Raw genomic sequence first — 20373 nt, forward strand, 5'->3', positions numbered from 1 at the left:
CTGGTGCGCCTAACTTTTTTTCTTAGGTGCACCAGCACAAAAGTTAGGTGCACCCAAATTTTCAACCGCATCACATTCAACACCGCAGTTTTACAAGTTCACTTTTTTTTAAACTTTTTATTTTATTTATTTTTTAATCCCTGTCCATATAGGCAATATTGACTTGTAAATGATTAACTAACAATCTGGTCAATATAAAGTTCTTTATTTGAAGCATATTTTTATTCCCAGTACTTTACCCTACTTTGTGTAATAACGAAAACATTTCAGTGAAAAAATAAGTCCAAAACTCTCTATTTCAACATTTTGAACAATAGGGCTCTAAAATTGTTTTTTTATTTTATTTTTATTTTTCGAAATTCTTGTTTTAATTTTTCTCATAATCAAATGAAAGCATAAACATGTATTTATTTTTAATCAAATGAAAAATAAACCTTTTTAATTTTTGGCAAACATATATATGATTTATAAATAGGAATATATAAACACCTACATTATACTGTACAAAAGTAATACAGGACTAATGTTCTGTTTCATGTTAAACCGTACTTTTATTTTGACAGGTTGCCGTGAAGTTTCTGTGTGTATACAGTATGATATGATGCTTTCTCAAATGAAACGGTAAAAGTGACACAGTAGGTTTGGAGATTGAGTTTATCTGTTCATGTGAGATGCAAATGCCAAAAATTAGCGGGAGCATCACGCGTGCTTCAGTAGCATATACGCGTGTAGTTAAAAAAAAAAAAATACACGTCTCCACCATTAATACATAGAGGCAAACGGAACATGCAGGATTCATTTTAAACAGTCTTTTTGCCTTTCAGTTTTCACAGACACTAGTCCATATCGCGATTTGAATTAAGTGACAGACCAACTTTTGATTTATCATTCCAGAAATCAACGTATTACGTGGCATTCCGCGCCATAGTAAATTCGGTTTTTATGAATGGAGTCCGCGATCCAGTCCGTGTTTTTGTGGAGGAGGCATTGTAAACGCTTGCCAATGTAGAGACATCCTGACTGCATCACATGCATTTTCAAACGTACACACACGTACAGGAATATCTGGACCACGGACAATCAGAGGGGGGGCGGGATCCGTCCTTTATCTCTGATTGGTTTAGACCACGATATGGGTCTAATGTGTGTCTGTTGTTGAGCAACAGGGAGACTTTAAGAGTGAAGGAGTTTCGTTTTTTTCCCCCTCGAACGGCTGGTCGCACCGGTGCAACCTTTGATTTTTTTTAGTCGCACCATTGAGAAATTAGGTCGCACATGCGACCAAATTGGTCGCACTCTAGAGCCCTGACATTGATAATCCCAAAATAAAGACATTAAACTACATGCAACAACTGAATTAACGAGTAATGGGGGCCTGTGCCCCAGTAGAGCTTTAGGTCTCAGAATTCACCAAACTGTTGATATGGCCACTCCTAATGTTCCTGCTATCTCTCTGATGCATTTCTTTTGTTTTTGAAGCCTAACAATTGTCTGTTTTACTTGCATGCAGAGCTCCTTTGACCGCATGATGGGTTCAGAGCAACAGCTTCAAAATACAAATGGCACACTTAGAATCAGCTCCAAATCTTTTACCTGGTTAAATGATTTAGAAAAAATGAAGGAATAGCCCACAACTGTCTATGAAACAGCTTTTGAGTCAACTGTCCAATTACTTATGGTCCCTTAAAAAAGGGGGGAGGTACATATTTAAGAGCTGTAATTCCTTAACCTTTCTACCAATTTGATGAGACTGCCCTAAAAATTAAAGCTCAGAGTGTGCACTTTAAGCCCATATTCATTGTATAACTGTAACTTCAATTTGTTTTGGTCAACAGCTAAAATAATATTAGCATATATATATATATATATATATATATATATATATATATATATATATATATATATATATATATATGACCATGGACCACAAAACCAGTCATAAGGTTAAATTTTACAAAACTGAGATGTATATATAATATGAAAGCTCAGTAAATAAACTTTCTATTGATGTATGGTTTGTTAGGACAGGACAATATTTGGCCGAGATACAACTATTTGAAAATCTAGAATCTGAGGATGCAAAAAAATCAAAATCCTGAGAAAATCACCTTTAAAGTTGTCCAAATTAGGGTCTTAACAATGCATATTACTAATCAAAAGTTACATTTTGATACATTTACAGTAGGAATTTTACAAAAAATCTTCATGGAACATGATCTTTACTTAATTTCCTAATGATTTTTGGCATAAAAGAAAAATCAATAATTTTGACCCATGCAATGTATTTTTGGCTATTGCTACAAATATACCCCAGCCACTTAAGACTGGTTTTGTGGTCCAGGGTCACATATACACATATATATAGACACACATATACACACACACACACACACACACACACACACACACACACATATTAGAAAAAAATAATATATAAAAACAATATACATATATATGCAAAAAAACTTTTACAACTTTTTATATTTGATAAAAAATATCTTGTTAACTGCATAAAAAAGGTTTCCTCACAAGGTTAAACCCACATGTTTCAGGGATAAAGGGTTTTGGCAAAGCTGTGCTGTGTATGAAATGACTTAAAAACCCATGAGGAAGCTTTCTTTCACATGGGAAAAGTAGCCTGTGACTGGAAAAGCTGCTTTGGAAACAACTGAGCTGCTGTCAGAAATGCAGTTGAGCAAGTAGAAAGTTCAACACTTTGTCAGTCCTCAATCTAACACTGATGGTGAAAGTGTCGAGAGTTTGTGACACGATGTGGAAACACTTTTGAGCACAGTCATGATGAAACGCCAGAGCTGATTCAGGAGTTCAGAGCAGATCGAGTGAGATTTGAGTAAATACAGGACGCCCACCAACCGTCTGCTGTTTCAGAGCTGATAGAGTCAGGATAATGATGGAGTCTGATTGACAGATGACCTACTCTGTTATTCAGGGACACTTCACGGGGTGTAAAACGCATGAAAGACCACCGACGACGCTTAGCGCTGGGCTTCCCTTCTCACAGCCGGCTGGAAAACAAGACTTCCTGCCCAAGGCTAAATCTACGGCTAAAGTTCACAGGAAAAGCCAAAGGAAACTGCTCTCTAACACACATTTACAGCATTTCTTGAATTCTAAGGGTTAAAGTGTCTGGGATCGGTATCAAACCAAAGTCTTGGATATCTTTTCCAAGTCATATTTATGTGCACTCAAAACTGAAGACCAAAATAAAAGAAATCAATCATATGACACAGAGAAACTCAAAAGTCTTCAAGACAATTCGTCAAAATAAGATCAGTTTCAAAAAGATATTGCTATTGCAATGTAATAATAAAAATAATAATAATAATAATAATTATTATTATTATTATTAATTGTAATTTTAATATTATTTATATATATTTTTTAATATTTATATTTTATTTTAATTATTAAAAAATGTTTTAACAGTAACAATTTCAACAGTACACCTCTCTTGTGCAACACTGTCTTTGCCAAAAATAATAAATAATATTAATACATATTTATAAATTAAATTAAATAATATTATATTAAATAAAACCCTTTAATTTATTTTTTTACTTCATTTTCATTTGATTAAAAAAAATTAAATTCATGTAAAATTATGCCTTCATTTGATAACCAAAATTACCACATTAACACAACACAGAAAAATGAAAAAAGTATTTAAAATAATAATAATAATAATAACATTATTATTATTATTATTATTATTGATAATAATAATTATAATAGGAAAACTAATAATAATAATAATAATAATAATAATAATAATAATAACAATAATAATAAATCCTTATTCTACATTTATATCCATAAAATGTATTCATATTTTATTTATATTATATATTTAATTATATAAATTATTATTAAAAACAAAATTTAAGAGTAACAAAATTAACAGTAAACCACTGATGTGCAACACTTTCTTTGCCAAAAATAATAAATAATATTAATACATATTCATAAATTTATAATTTATAATTATTTAATTTTGATTTGATTAAAAGATAAATTAAATTCATGTAAAATTATGCCTTCATTTGATAACCAAAATTACCACATTAACACAAAAAAGAACACAAAAAATATTTAAAATGATAATAACAATAATAATAGAAAAACTAACACTAATAATAATAATAATAAATCATATTTATATTTCATATTATATACATTTATATTATATATTTAATTATATAAATTATTAAAAACACAATTTAATAGAAACAATTTTAACAGTAGACCACTGATGTGCAACACTTTTCTTTGCCAAACAAAATATATAATATTAATAAATAAAATTAAATTAATGTTTTATGCCCTCGTTTGATTATCAGAAAATATTAATAAAAGCACGCAATTTATTTATTTTTTTTTTTTTATAAATTAAGTTGTTTTTATAAAATAAAATGATTTGATTATTAAAATGCAATTAAACCATAAAAATGAACTCCAGATATTATTATCAGATATAATCCAGATAATATTAAAATGAAAAACACTGAAAATAAATAAATAAATAAATCTGAGGGAAGAAAGTACTTAATAGGGGCCTAAAAGTGAACATTTCGTACTTTTAATAAATTTATTTAAATAAATTAGACATGCTTTTTAAATACTAAACCATTAACACTGTCCTGTGCCAAGTTCATCAAAAATCAAAATCAAAAAATCAATTTCTCTAGAGCATAAATCAGCTCTACAGAGGGTAATATTGTCATTATTCAGATGTTTTGTTTTCCTCTGATATGGTTAGTACAGTCACACTGTTATTATTTCATCATAGGAAGTGTGTGAAGCGTGTGTTTGTGTAGCAGGACACTGACCAGGTTGTAGATGCCGAGCAGAAGCGCCTCTATGCAGCCGCTGCAGTGCGGGTCTCGTCCCGCCGTCACAGACAGGTAACTCCACACCAGCTCCGGCAGGAACTGCAGAGTGAAACGCTGTAAACGTGGCTCACCGCTGCGGTAAAACTCGAACAACTGATGACACACCGGCTCCAGCAGCTGACAGACACACAGATCACCATTACAAATCAGTGCACCAGTTCACGTAATTTAAACATAAATCTGATTTAAATACAATGCAAAGACATTAAAGCAGTTAAAAACACAAATTAAAAAAACTATTTCTTTCAAATGTAAAAAAGTTAAATAAAAAAATAAATAAGTAGATTTTAGGCTAATTGCCAAACTGTGTATAAAATTTAATAAATATATATCCCTCACATTTCAGCAACCATTTTAGGACATACATATACATATATATTATACTTTTTTTTTTTTTTCTCATTTCAGCATTAGAATAATCAGAATCATCTGCAAAAATTAGTTTACATTGTTATGATTACTAAAAAAGATGTTCTGGGAATGTTCTCTCAAGGTTATAAGAATAAAACTTCAAAATAACTTTCAGGGAATGTTCTGGGAAGGTTCTTTTTAGGTTATAAAATTAAACCTAAAAATAATCTGCAGGGAACGTTTCCTGTAGGTTATACAAATTAAACCTAAAAAAAAAAAAAAAAAAAAAAACCGAACAGTCTTTGTTGTTTATTAGTAATAGAGAACCTACAGGGAATGTTCCTAGAACGAATATATATATATATATAACTACTGATTGTAGTAAGATGTTTGCTGTTAAGAGATTCTTGTGAGATTGTGTCATTGATGCTGGTCCAGACACACCCGACCCACAGAAAACACCTCATCGTTCATCACTGTGATGTTATGCTGCCATGACAACACACCCCATCAATGTGATGATCACATGAGCTCCTACTGTAATAACTCACAATGACCTCACCGAACACAAATACACTGATCTCAAAAGAATATTCTGAGCTATTTTAATCCTGACGTCTCTGAGTTTGATCGTAAGATGAGGAAATGTGTTTACACTACTAGAAAGGTTTAAAATACTTGAAAATGAAAAGCTAGAAGACAAGAGCAGAAGTCAAGCTTATATTTTTGTTCAAAAACTTGCGTAAACTCAAGTTGTTTGCGGTCTAAATGTTCCTTTTTAGATACTTTTCTTCTGGTTTAATGTTTGAAAATGAAAAGAAATTATAATAATATATTTAATATATTAGTATAGTAATGTAATTTTTATTTTAAATACATTATATGCATTTTATTAAAAATAAATAAAAATTTTATAAGGGGGAAAAAAAACACAGCAGCGTTATTTTAGCATCATTAAGAGACCGTTATAATTTTTATTAATAGTTTAGGTTTTTATCTTATTATTCATTACAAAATTGCTCTCAGTTTTATTTTATAAGGTTTTGTAAGATTTTCAATTAGTTTTTTATATTACAAAATTATTCCAAATTTATTTTATACAGTTTTATTTTATAAGGTTTTATTTAGTTTTATTAGATTGCATTTTAGTTTTTTATTAATCACAAAATAACTCAGTTTTTTTTATAGTTTTATTTTATAAGGTTTTATTAGGTTGTAATTTCTTTTTTTATTCATTACTTAAAACTTACAGTTTTATTTAATAAGGATTTATAAGGTTTCATTAGGATTTTTAATTTATATTATTTACAAAATTACTGAATTGATTTTATACAGTTTTATTTTATAAGGTTTTATACAGTTTTTTTAGATTGTATATATAATATTAAAATTATTAAATATTAAATAAATATAAAATTATTATAAAAAATGCCCGTTTAAATGGTTTAAATAAAATGAATAATCATAAAGCATGTCTACTCAATTGAATTCATAAAACCATAATAATTATTTTTTTAACATTTAGCTTTAATTAATTTTATTTTAGTTATTTTAGTACATCAAGTTGAACTAAACGAATTATTTAAGTTTATTTTAGTTAACTGTAATAATCACGTAGATCATAATTTGCTTTACTTCCGTAATTTGCTGTATATCTGGTTTAATGTGGCCTTTACACCTTTAAGATGAAAACAGCCCAAAATATCCTGATGAAAACAAACAAAAAAAGGTAGAGAAATCATCTTACATCACTGTAATTCTCCCGAATAACTTTATAGAGCGCAGGAACCAGAGAGCCCTTCTCCTTCAGAGATGCGGCATAGCTGGGGACGGCCGTCTCTGGAAGAGTCTGAAACGCAGCAGAAAAACACAGTCACCACACGAGCCGGAGCCCACACAAATGATGAAGATGAGAGAGAAGACACACCTTAAACTAGTGTTGTTTTTGGCGGCCGATTTTAATTTTAGTTTTAGTCTAGTCTTTGTGTGAAGCTGTCATTTTAATTTTTCATTAGTTTTAGTTGACTAAACGTCTGAGCATTTTAGTCTTATTTTAGTCAGAATTACCCATGACTATTTTCGTCTTGTTTTAGTCGACGAAAACTGATGACATTTCAGTCTAGTTTTAGTCAATGAAAATTGTATTTTAGTCTATTTTTAGTAATGCAATTTATTTAACCCAGTCAATATAGAATAAGTACCTAGTAGTATAGACGAAACCAAAGTTTTCTTTTAGCCAAACCCATTTCAAACAAGCTTATCTTATTATATTATTGTTACCTTATAAGCTCAAGAATACATCCATTCCAGACATGGAAGATGCTCTAATTTGAATTTACAACATTTATTTTACCTACCAAACATGTTAGAAGTACACACACATAAATTGAAATAAAATAAATAAAAACAATAAATAAAATTGCATAACATGACAATGCCAGAAAAAAATGATACATTCAAGTTTAACAAACAAGACTGCTTCGTATTCTGATTCAAACACGAACCCCTTGCGCAGGTTTTCAAGTGTCATTCACTTCTTTATTAAGAATAAATCATAATACGAATAAATATGTAGGTGTAGTTTTGTGCATGTTCATTTTGTAGTAATTCCCGCTTCAAAAGCACTTCTAATTAATAATAATATTAGTCAATTTAACAATATTCTTAATTTACTTTCATCATCTATGGCTACACAAATCATTTTTATTTACAGATTAATTAATTTGTCAAAGTAAAATATTTCTAATGGTTTTCGTAGCACAAATTGATTCATTTGATGAAACTGTCCAAAAATCGCTTTGACATCTGGGACGCAAAAGACAGGTTTTCCACCTTTGACCACAAGATGTCATTAGTGTACAATGTGTTGAAAAGCTTCGAGTAATGAAGCTTTTTAGATCCAGTTGAGGGGAACGCTTTGGTGCTTCGAAAAGCTTCATTTTCCCATCACTACTACAAAGTAGGAAAAAATGTATGAGTCGTTTCTTCTTTTTCTCCCAAAGACGAACCACAGCTGACCAGCCATCAGTCCCTTTCTCTGAGTCAGACTTAACTTTGTTTGTAGTCGTCTTCTAGATAATTCCGCGAGTGGGGCTTGAGAAAGTGATGTTTCGTTTCGTCTCGTTTTCGTCGCCGAAAATGAAGAGACATTTTAGCATAGTTTTTATTTTGTAAACCACATTTAGTCTTGTTTTTATTCGTCAACGATATTGCATTGTACATTTTATTATAGTCATTGTCACATGACCAGCATTTTCGTTTCGTCTCGTTTTCGTCACGTGATAAAGGTTCGTTGACGACGATATTTAGTCATAATTTTCGTCGACGAAAGCAACACTACCTTAAACTCAGACAGCCACTCCTCTACTATGCCTTGATCCATGGCCAGCATCGTCCCTCATCTGGTACGAGGAGATCTCAACCTGAAACAACAAAAACAGGGTTATTTTTAGAAATAAAAGAACCAGACTTGAAGTGCTACGGTATGTAGACTAATGACACTCAGTTCAGCATTCTCATCATTAACTATTAAAAAAACTATTATTATAATTATTATTTTTATTTATATTTATCATTATAATATTTTCAATTATCATTTTTGTAACTAAAAAAAAACCTTGTTCACTAACAGAAATATTTAAGTTGTGGTTAAAGTACTAAAATTACCAAACACAAAAAACTAATCTGAAAATATAAACTCAAAATATCAAAACAGTACATAACTAAATGAATGACATACATAATTTAAAAAAATATATTTTGCATTTTACAAAAATAAAAATGTAAAAAGCTAACTCATAATATTATTATAATAAATAAATGTTCATTTTTAAAACTAACAAATGTCTTGCAAATTACAAAATGACTAAGATAAAAAAGATATAATTAAATAAAAAAAACATTAACAAAATATTAATGCATTTTAAAATAGTACATAAGTATAGCTATCAGTGATGCAAAATGAGTTAAGAGTCATCCAAAAATATTTTTAATGATATTCGGGTCGCGGTCGGTCGGGTCGTTCGAAATAAAGACGCCAATTAAACCTTTGTAATTTATATAGTACTAGACACAATTTTCTATGAAATACATAGACCTACACTTTATTGGCTGAATAATATTTACCTTTTGAATGTTGAGCGTTATTAACTGTTGAATAAATGCTGACGCGGGACAAAATGCCCGATTTCCCAACACGTTGAACTGAGCAATGCCATTGTACCATTTTAATAGGCTACTTTTAAACGCATATAATGTCAGCTTTATGTATTTTCTGAGAGGGGGTGGGATTTTTGTTGGGAAAGTCGGCGGAGAGATGCATCGATTAGACTGGATAAACACATATGCAGCATCTTAATTGTTAAGAAAATGATATTCCTAATAAATGTCTCGAATATTTTGATTATGTCCAATGCTTCTCTTTCTTTTTGTAATTATTAGACACATTTCATGTCTTTTCAAATGCCTAGGTCTGTTTAATTTCCTTAATTATAACATTTCTAGCACTATTTGTAAACGTTTATTCAAGCAATAATATATAAATGATCTCATGTATATGCTTGTTTAAAACCTGGGATTAAAAACCAATTCCAAGTAAAATCGGTATTTTTTTTTTACATTTCCAGAGAGCGAAACGAACGAAATGAAACATTACTTAATAAATTCAAGGCACTATAATTTCCTTATTCATTTGATACAACTATAGCTATACAAATATAAAATAATATTACTTTGTCATATTCGTGATTCCTGAATTTATATATGAAAACGTAGTTTTGAATTGCATTCGTTATGTTTGTATAAGAAAATTCGTTAACCTAGCCTATTAAGAAGATTTAATAGCCTATTCTTGGTCATTTTTAGAAGAAGTTAAAAGTTAAGAAAAAAGGAATTAGCTTGTCTATATATATTTAGGGCTATAGGCTAATCTTTTACTTAACTTTTATTACACTGTATATCGAAATAAAATAATTCTTGATCATATTTAACATCGGAGAATCACTGACATCATTTAGAGTACTTTGAGACAAAATAAATCACAACAAGAACAATCTGTATTTTTCTTGTAATCAAGAACATTTCTTTTGACAAAATGACCGAATTAATGCCGAATGTTGTTTGACAGTGAACACATCTCCTCCAATGCATATTACAAATTAAAATATAATCGCTGCTGTCAGTCGCAAATATTAAACATGCGGGTCAGGAAGCAATATTTTCTTTTTTTATTTTGCCGTCCGAGTTGCGGGCGGGTTAGTTGAAAACATCGGCCGGGTTCGGGTTGTTTATTATAATAAATACATAAATATGTTAATTTTAAAAACTAACAAATATATTGAAATTAGAAAATAAATTAAATAAACAATGGATAAACTATTTAAATATAAAAATGAACTAACTCAAAATAATAATAAATATTGAAAAAGTACATAACTAAATTAATAATTAATAACTGTAAAAATGTTAAACATTATCAAATAACTTAAAATATATATATATATAAAATTAAATAGTTATAAAAATTATAACCTGAATAATACTTAAATTACGTAATTGAAAGTTTAATATTTTGCACATTACAAAATTATTAAAATAAAAAATGAAACATTATTTTCAGTTTATCTATAAAAAAACTAATTAAAAATATACACAAATAATTTACATAATTAAAAATCTGATATTTGCACATTATAAAATTATAAAAAATCTAAATGAAAACTGAAAATGTAAAAATAGTAATATTTTAATACATACAAAAAATATATTATTTAAAAAAAAACTAACAAATATTTTAAATTACAAAATTACTAATAAAAATATTAAAACTAACTCAAAATATTAATAAATATTTAAATAGTACAGAATTATATATTACTAATAATATAAATAATTAAAAAACATTTTACACATTACATAAATGAAAACTATATAAAAAAGAAGTTAAATAAATTATAATACAATGATAATAGTACATGCATGAAAAAAAATCTAATATTTTGCACAATACAAAATTAATAAAATTAAATTGAAATAAAAACAGCTCACTCAGAATAATAAATACCATAATAGTACATAAATATTACTAAAATAACACTGACTAGATGCTTACTAAACATTAGCTATCAAAACTAAACTGTGTAAACAGTCACCAACCATGAGCTCATTAACATATCACCGCCCACATTTATGTAATTAACATAATCAGAATTTAGAACTCCAGCCAACAACATTCTGAAACTAAATAATATCAGCCAATCATAAGAGAGCTCATTAACATTTTAAAGGTACGGCAGCAGAAATCACACTCAGAGTCAAAGAGAGTGAAAACAGTGGCTTTAATCTTTGAGCTCTCGCTCTAAATGAGAATGAGATCAAATCTGGCGTGTGGAGAGGAAAATCAGATTAACAAGTGTAGCGTAAGGCCAAAATTAAACACAGAGATGCTGTTTTTACTCCAGGGATGCCTGCAAATTAAATCAACAGATAACTACAGGTTTGTTTCTAAAAAATATAAATTTAAATATTCTGTAAATATAAATAGTTATGTCAGATTTACAGTAGCTCACATATAAGTAGTGAATTTTAGATAACATTTGTTTCTAAACAGTGATATGTATATCATGATATACAACTTATGGAATGTGAAAAATAATGGTGCTCCATTTCCACAGTAGTAGACTAAAAAGTTACAAAACGCTACAAACACTGCAGTTCATTTGATAAGTAAATTAGATAATTAAAAAACAAACTATAAATATAATTATAATAAATTAAATTATAAATAATTAAAAAATATATAATTTAATAATTTGAATAAAAACAATTACAAATTTAAATAAACATAAATAATAATACATATAACTAAATAATATAAATAACAAAATAACATTTTAAACATAAAATCATTAAAAAATTTAAAAGAACAGAAAATGTAAAGTTCTATATAAAAAAATTATTAATACAATAGTACATACATGATTTACATTAAAAAAAATTATATTTTGCAAATTACAAAATGATAAAAAAAATCAATTGTAACATTTTATAAAACTTAAATTAAAAACTAAAAATGTAAAAAGATAACTCAAAATATTAATATTAATTTTAATTGCAAATATTGCAAATTACAAAATGACTAGAATAAGAAAATGAAAACTAAAAATATAAAAATACTAATAAATATTAAAACAGTACATAACTAAATTAATAATAAATTAAAAAAATATTTTACACATTACAAAGTAACAAAAGAAAATAACTGAAATGAAAAAAAAATACAATAATAGTACATATATGAATACATTACATAATTAAAAAAAAATCCAACTAATATTTTGCACATTACAAAATTAATGATTTTTATTCAAATGAACTAAAATGTTAGCTAACTCAAAATATTAATATAATACATACATTTTTAATTAACAACAAACAAATATTGCAAATGGCAAAATGAAATAAAAAAATTAAAGACAAATCAAACTAATTTAAATAAATCTAATTTAAATAAATATTTAAATAAAAAATAATTACATTTAAAAATAAATGATTAAACAAGTAAAATATTAATAATATAAATAATTAATAAAAAATAAAATATAAATAAAATTAAAATAAAAAATATAAACAAATTCAATAAATATATAAGTAAAATATTAATAATATAAATAATAATTCAATTTTAAAAAGGCTAAATAGTGACTTCAATTCTATGAGTTCATTCAGTAAAGGATTCAATCAGGTTGTGAATCTGACTAAAATTCAGACTATAATTTCTTATTTCTTATGGCGTGTCACTAGGGATTCAATGTCACTGAAAATACTGCAAAGACCACAATAAACATAATACTTCAAAACACACTACTCTTCAAAAGTTTGGGTTCAGTAGAAAAATGAATACTTTTATTCATCAAGGATGCACTAAACTGACCAAAAGTGACAGTAAAGACAAAAATCCATTTCAAATAAATGCTGCTCTTTTGAACTTGCATTTAAGAATAATTTCTGAAGCACCATTGAAGACTGAAGTAATGATGCTGAAAATGCAGATCACAGGAATAAATTACACTTGAACATATTTTCAAATAGAAAACATCTATTTTAAAAATTCTAAAAATATTTAACTATTTTTACTATATCTTTAATAAAATAGATGCACCCTTGATGAGCAGAAAACACTCCTTCATAACTTAAATCAAGAAAAACGCCCATTCCGTCATTTCTGGCAAACGATTAATTTGAAAGATATGATATTTATATTTTCTCAGTCATTTTCCATGGGTCTAATTTCCATCCACTCCTTCTCTCTCACACTAACTTACTGTCATCAGTTTTTCCTCTGGTTCTGCCTCTCTGCCCAAAAGTTCTGTCCGTTCCCCCGTCATATCATGCCTGAGTCACTCCGGTCTGTTTATAACCTCTTACAGTTAACGTCTCTGACAGCCATTAGTCTGCAGCTCTCAAAACGCTCTTTAATTAGCGCAGAGAGCAACTGACAGCAGAGAGAGAGGCTGAGCGATAGAGACAGACTTTGTAAACACTCATTCATTCAGGGCTTTATTGATTAGCCTGAAACGCCCCTCCTTTCCCCGCTCATGGATTAATAAACTGTTGCACAGCTTGTGTGAGTCTTATCCCGAACACGAGCGATTGGATTAAGAGATTCCCGTGCCAGGATCGGCTTTCTGCTCCAGGAAAGGGATTTTGCCCTGGTTTCCTTCTATGGTGGTCGAACGGCCGGATTCAGAGTTATTTTAAAACAATCGGCTCTCGACAGAGAACCGGCTGACGCTGCTGAAAGGAGAAATGTGAATGTTTGGTGTTCAAGTGGTTAATTATTGATTCAACAGCCCTCGTTTATGACCTGACGAGTCATCTGAGGAATTTAAATACGGGCGACCTTTGACCTTAGAGAGCTGGAGGGGCAATATCTGTTACTACACTGATCCTGGAACTGTAATCCACATTCAAACAGATTAACACACACTACATGCTGGCAGATGGGAAACCGAGACAGAGTGAGAGAGAGAAAGGAGTGAATAGATGGAAAGAGGGGAAAACAGATGAATGAATGGATGGATAGAGAGATGGAAGGGAGGAGGCAAAAAAAGACATGGACGGAAGGATGGATGGACAGATGGACGGACGTAAAGAGGCAAATAAGGGATGGATGAATGGGTAACACTTTACAATAAGGTTCATTAGTTAAACATTAACTAATGTATTAACTAACATGAACTAACCATGAGCAATACATTTGTTACTGTAATTACTAATCTTTATTAACATTAGTTAACGGAAATACAGTTATACATTGTTTGTTCATGTTAGTTCACACTGCATTAACTAATGTTAACAAAAGTTTAATAATGCATTAGTAAATGTTGAAATTAACATGAACAAAGATTAATAAATGCTGTATAAGTGCAGTTCATTATTAGTTCATGTTAACTAATGTGGTTAACTAATGTTAACTAAGGAACCTTATTGTAAAGTGTTACCGATGAATGGATGATGTAAAAAGGCAAAAAAGATGGATGGATGGACAGACGGATGAATGGATAAATGGATGAAAAGAAAAAAAAAAAGAAAAAAGTTGGATAATAGTTCAAAAGAGTCAAAAAAGGGATGGAGGGATGAATGGATGAAAAGAGGCAAAAAAGTAATGGATGGACAAACAAAGAGGCAAAAAAATGGATGATGATGATGATGGAATAAGGCAAAAGATGGACGAATGGATGGATGAAAAGAGCAAAAAATATTGGATTGATAGTTCAAAAAGTGTAAAAAAAAAAAAAGATGTGAAAAATGCATGAATGATGGAAAGAAGAAGAAAAGGAATGGATACATGAAAAGAGGCAAAAAGCATGGATGATAGACTGATTTCCTGGATGTAAAAAGGCTAAAAATGGATGGATGGATAGTTTAAAAGAGGCAAAAAATGAATGGTGGATGTAAAATACAAAACAAGAGGTGAATGGAGGACAGAAAGAGGCAAAAGATAGATGGATAGATGGAAAGATCCAAAATAGGGAAGATCTATGGATGAAGAGGCAAAAAAGGAAGGGTGGATGAAAAGAGAAAAAAAGGATGGATGGATGGTTGATTGGATGGATGGATGAATGGATGTAAAGAGGCAAAAAATGGATGGATAAATGGATAATTGGATAAAAAGAGAAAAAATTGGAAAGTTCAAAAGAGTCATGATGAATGGATGAATGGATGAATGGATGATGTAAAAAGGCAAAAAAGATGGATGGACAGACGGATGAATGGATAAATGGATGAAAAGAAAAAAAAGAAAAAAGTTAGATAATAGTTCAAAAAAGTCAAAAAAGGGATGGAGGAATGAATGGATGAAAAGAGGCAAAAAGTAATGGATGGACAAACAAAGAGGCAAAAAAATGGATGATGATGATGATGATGGAATAAGGCAAAAGATGGACGAATGGATGGATGAAAGGAGCAAAAAAATGTTGGATTGATAGTTCAAAAAGTGTCAAAAAAGGATGATGTGAAAAATGCATGAATGATGGAAAGAAGAAATAAAGGAATTGATACATGAAAAGAGGCAAAAACCATGGATGATAGACTGATTTCCTGGATGTAAAAAGGCAAAAAATGGATGGATGGATAGTTTAAAAGAGGCAAAAAAGAATGGTGGATGTAAAATACAAAACAAGAGGTGAATGGAGGACAGAAAGAGGCAAAAGATAGATGGATAGATGGAAAGATCCAAAATAGGGAAGATCTATGAATGAAGAGGCAAAAAAGGAAGGGTGGATGAAAAGAGAAAAAAAGGATGGATGGATGGATGGATGGATGGTTGGATGGATGGATGGATGAATGGATGTAAAGAGTCAAAAAAAGGATGGATAAATGGATAATTGGATAAAAAGAGAAAAAATTGGATATTTCAAAAGAGTCAAAAAGGGATGGAGGGATTAATGGCAAAAAAGTAATGGATGGACAAAGAGGCAAAAAATGGATGATGATGATGGAGTAAGGCAAAAGATGGATGAATGGATGGATGAAAAAAGCAAAACAATGTTGGATGGATACTTCAAAAAGTGCCAAAAAAGGATGATGTGAAAAATGCATGAATGATAGAAAGAAGATATAAAGGGATGGATAAGTGAAAAGAGGCAAAAAGCATTGATAGACGGATGAATGATGGATGTAAAGAGGCAAAAATGGATTGCTGGACGGACAGATAAAGGCAAATAGGAATGGATGGACACACAGAAAGAGGCAAAAAAGATGGATGATGGAAAGAGGCAAAAGATCAATGAATGGATGGATGAGCGAAAAAAGTTGAATAGTGGATGGATGTAAAGAGGCATAAAATGGATGTAAAAGAGAAAAAAATGGGTGAAAAAAGAAAGGTTGGATGGATGGTGGAAAGAGGCAAAAAAGGGATGGATGATGTAAAGATGCAAAAAAGATGGATGAAAGAAGGGTTGGATGGCTAGTTTAAAAGAGGCAAAAAAGATGGATGAAAGAAGGATTAAATGGATAGTTTAAAAGAGGCAAAAAAGGGGATGGATACAAAATTACAAAAGAAGAGGTGAATGGAAGGTGGAAAGAGGCAAAAAAGATGGATGAAAGAAGGGTTGGATGGCTAGTTTAAAAGAGGCAAAAAGGGGCATGGATACAAAATTACAAAAGAAGAGGTGAATGGAAGATGGAAAGAGGCAAAAAAATATGGATGAAAGAAGGGTTGGATGGCTAGTTTAAAAGAGGCAAAAAGATGGATGAAAGAAGGATTAAATGGATAGTTTAAAAGAGGCAAAAAAGGGGATGGATACAAAATTACAAAAGAAGAGGTGAATGGAAGATGGAAAGAGGCAAAACAATGGATGAAAGAAGGGTTGGATGGCTAGTTTAAAAGAGGCAAAAAAGGGGGGATTGATAAAAATTACAAAAGAAGAGGTGAATGGAAGATGGAAAGAGGCAAAAAAATGGATGAAAGAAGGGTTTGATGGCTAGTTTAAAAGAGGCAAAAAAATGGATGAAAGAAGGGTTGGATGGATAGTTTAAAAGAGGCAAAAAAGGGGGGTGGATAATTACAAAAGAAGAGGTGAATGGAGGATGGAAAGAGGCAAAAAAATGGATGAAAGAAGGGTTGGATGGCTAGTTTAAAAGGCAAAAAAGGGGGGATGGATAAAAATTACAAAAGAAGAGGTGAATGGAGGATGGAAAGAGGCAAAAAAAATGGATGAAAGAAGGGGTGGATGGCTAGTTTAAAAGAGGCAAAAAAGGGGGGATGATACAAAATTACAAAAGAAGAGGTGAATGGAAGATGGAAAGAGGCAAAAAAATGGATGAAAGAAGGGTTGGATGGCTAGTTTAAAAGAGGCAAAAAAGGGGGGATGATACAAAATTACAAAAGAACAGGTGAATGGAGGATGGAAAGAGGCAAAAAAGGGGGGATGATACAAAATTACAAAAGAAGAGGTGAATGGAAGATGGAAAGAGGCAAAAAAGATGGATGAAAGAAGGGGTGGATGGCTAGTTTAAAAGAGGCAAAAAAGGGGGATGGATACAAAATTACAAAAGAAGGTGAATGGAAGATAGAAAGAGGCAAAAAATGGATGAAAGAAGGGTTGGATGGCTAGTTTAAAAGAGGCAAAAAGAGGCATTGATACAAAATTACAAAAGGAGAGGTGAATGGAGGATGGAAAGAGGCAAAAATGGATGAAAGAAGGATTAAATGGATAGTTTAAAAGAGGCAAAAAAGGGGATGGATACAAAATTACAAAAGAAGAGGTGAATGGAAGATGGAAAGAGGCAAAAAAGATGGATGAAAGAAGGGTTGGATGGCTAGTTTAAAAGAGGCAAAAAGGGGCATGGATACAAAATTACAAAAGAAGAGGTGAATGGAAGATGGAAAGAGGCAAAAAAGATGGATGAAAGAAGGGTTGGATGGCTAGTTTAAAAGAGGCAAAAAGAGGCATTGATACAAAATTACAAAAGGAGAGGTGAATGGAGGATGGAAAGAGGCAAAAAATGGATGAAAGAAGGGTTGGATGGCTAGTTTAAAAAAGGCAAAAAAGGGGGGATGATACAAAATTACAAAAGAAGAGGTGAATGGAAGATGGAAAGAGGCAAAAAAGATGGATGAAAGAAGGGGTGGATGGCTAGTTTAAAAGAGGCAAAAAAGGGGGGATGAAAAAAATTACAAAAGAAGAGGTGAATGGAGGATGGAAAGAGGCAAAAAAAATGGATGAAAGAAGGGGTGGATGGCTAGTTTAAAAGAGGCAAAAAAGGGGGGATGGATAAAAATTACAAAAGAAGAGGTGAATGGAGGATGGAAAGAGGCAAAAAAAATGGATGAAAGAAGGGGTGGATGGCTAGTTTAAAAGAGGCAAAAAAGGGGGGATGATACAAAATTACAAAAGAAGAGGTGAATGGAGGATGGAAAGAGGCAAAAAATTGATGAAAGAAGGGTTGGATGGCTAGTTTAAAAGAGGCAAAAAAGGGGGGATGATACAAAATTACAAAAGAAGAGGTGAATGGAGGATGGAAAGAGGCAAAAAAATGGATGAAAGAAGGGTTGGATGGCTAGTTTAAAAGAGGCAAAAAAGGGGGGATGGATAAAAATTACAAAAGAAGAGGTGAATGGAGGATGGAAAGAGGCAAAAAAAATGGATGAAAGAAGGGGTGGATGGCTAGTTTAAAAGAGGCAAAAAAGGGGGGATGATACAAAATTACAAAAGAAGAGGTGAATGGAGGATGGAAAGAGGCAAAAAATTGATGAAAGAAGGGTTGGATGGCTAGTTTAAAAGAGGCAAAAAAGGGGGGATGATACAAAATTACAAAAGAAGAGGTGAATGGAGGATGGAAAGAGGCAAAAAATGGATGAAAGAAGGGTTGGATGGCTAGTTTAAAAGAGGCAAAAAAGGGGGGATGGATAAAAATTACAAAAGAAGAGGTGAATGGAGGATGGAAAGAGGCAAAAAAATGGATGAAAGAAGGGGTGGATGGCTAGTTTAAAAGAGGCAAAAAAGGGGGGATGATACAAAATTACAAAAGAAGAGGTGAATGGAGGATGGAAAGAGGCAAAAAAAATGGATGAAAGAAGGGTTGGATGGCTAGTTTAAAAGAGGCAAAAAAGGGGGGATGATACAAAATTACAAAAGAAGAGGTGAATGGAGGATGGAAAGAGGCAAAAAATGGATGAAAGAAGGGTTGGATGGCTAGTTTAAAAGAGGCAAAAAAGGGGGGATGGATAAAAATTACAAAAGAAGAGGTGAATGGAGGATGGAAAGAGGCAAAAAAAATGGATGAAAGAAGGGGTGGATGGCTAGTTTAAAAGAGGCAAAAAAGGGGGGATGATACAAAATTACAAAAGAAGAGGTGAATGGAGGATGGAAAGAGGCAAAAAAAATGGATGAAAGAAGGGGTGGATGACTAGTTTAAAAAAGGCAAAAAGGGGGGATGATACAAAATTACAAAATAAGAGGTGAATGGAGGATGGAAAGAGGCAAAAAAAATGGATGAAAGAAGGGGTGGATGGCTAGTTTAAAAGAGGCAAAAAGGGGGGATGATACAAAATTACAAAAGAAGAGGTGAATGGAGGATGGAAAGAGGCAAAAAAATGGATGAAAGAAGGGGTGGATGGCTAGTTTAAAAAAGGCAAAAAGGGGGGATGATACAAAATTACAAAAGAAGAGGTGAATGGAGGATGGAAAGAGGCAAAAAAGGGGGGATGATGCAAAATTACAAAAGAAGAGGTGAATGGAGGATGGAAAGAGGCAAAAAAGATGGATGAAAGAAGGGGTGGATGGCTAGTTTAAAAGAGGCAAAAAAGGGGGGATGATACAAAATTACAAAAGAAGAGGTGAATGGAGGATGGAAAGAGGCAAAAAAATGGATGAAAGAAGGGGTGGATGGCTAGTTTAAAAAAGGCAAAAAGGGGGGATGATACAAAATTACAAAAGAAGAGGTGAATGGAGGATGGAAAGAGGCAAAAAAGGGGGGATAATGCAAAATTACAAAAGAAGAGGTGAATGGAGGATGGAAAGAGGCAAAAAAGATGGATGAAAGAAGGGGTGGATGGCTAGTTTAAAAGAGGCAAAAAAGGGGGATGGATAAAAATTACAAAAGAAGA

General features: G+C 31.2%; 1 protein-coding gene across 1 annotated transcript; it reads right to left on the minus strand.

The window, feature by feature from the left end:
• Window positions 1–2826: 2826 nt before the first annotated feature.
• Window positions 2827–13714, minus strand: LOC141289404 (hyccin-like). Its single transcript, XM_073821504.1, has 5 exons — window positions 13583–13714; window positions 8602–8683; window positions 7009–7110; window positions 4848–5027; window positions 2827–2934 (listed from the first exon to the last, which is right to left on the minus strand). Exons 2-5 carry the CDS (start codon window positions 8650–8652, stop codon window positions 2827–2829), a joined length of 441 nt encoding a protein of 146 aa, XP_073677605.1. The 5' UTR covers window positions 8653–8683; window positions 13583–13714.
• Between the last annotated feature and the right edge of the window lie 6659 nt (window positions 13715–20373).

Source organism: Garra rufa, chromosome 17, assembly GCF_049309525.1.
Source record: "Garra rufa chromosome 17, GarRuf1.0, whole genome shotgun sequence".
Lineage (NCBI taxonomy): Eukaryota > Metazoa > Chordata > Actinopteri > Cypriniformes > Cyprinidae > Garra > Garra rufa.

Coding starts and splice junctions, on each gene's coding strand:
- LOC141289404 (XM_073821504.1), bottom strand. CDS start 8,652: ATGCTGGCCATGGATCAAGGCATAGTAGAGGAGTGGCTGTCTGAGTTT. Junction 7,111..8,601: donor AGTGGCTGTCTGAGTTTAAG/GTAGTGTTGCTT, acceptor GCTGCGTTTCAG/ACTCTTCCAGAGACGGCCGT. Junction 5,028..7,008: donor TTCGGGAGAATTACAGTGAT/GTAAGATGATTT, acceptor TGTGTCTGTCAG/CTGCTGGAGCCGGTGTGTCA.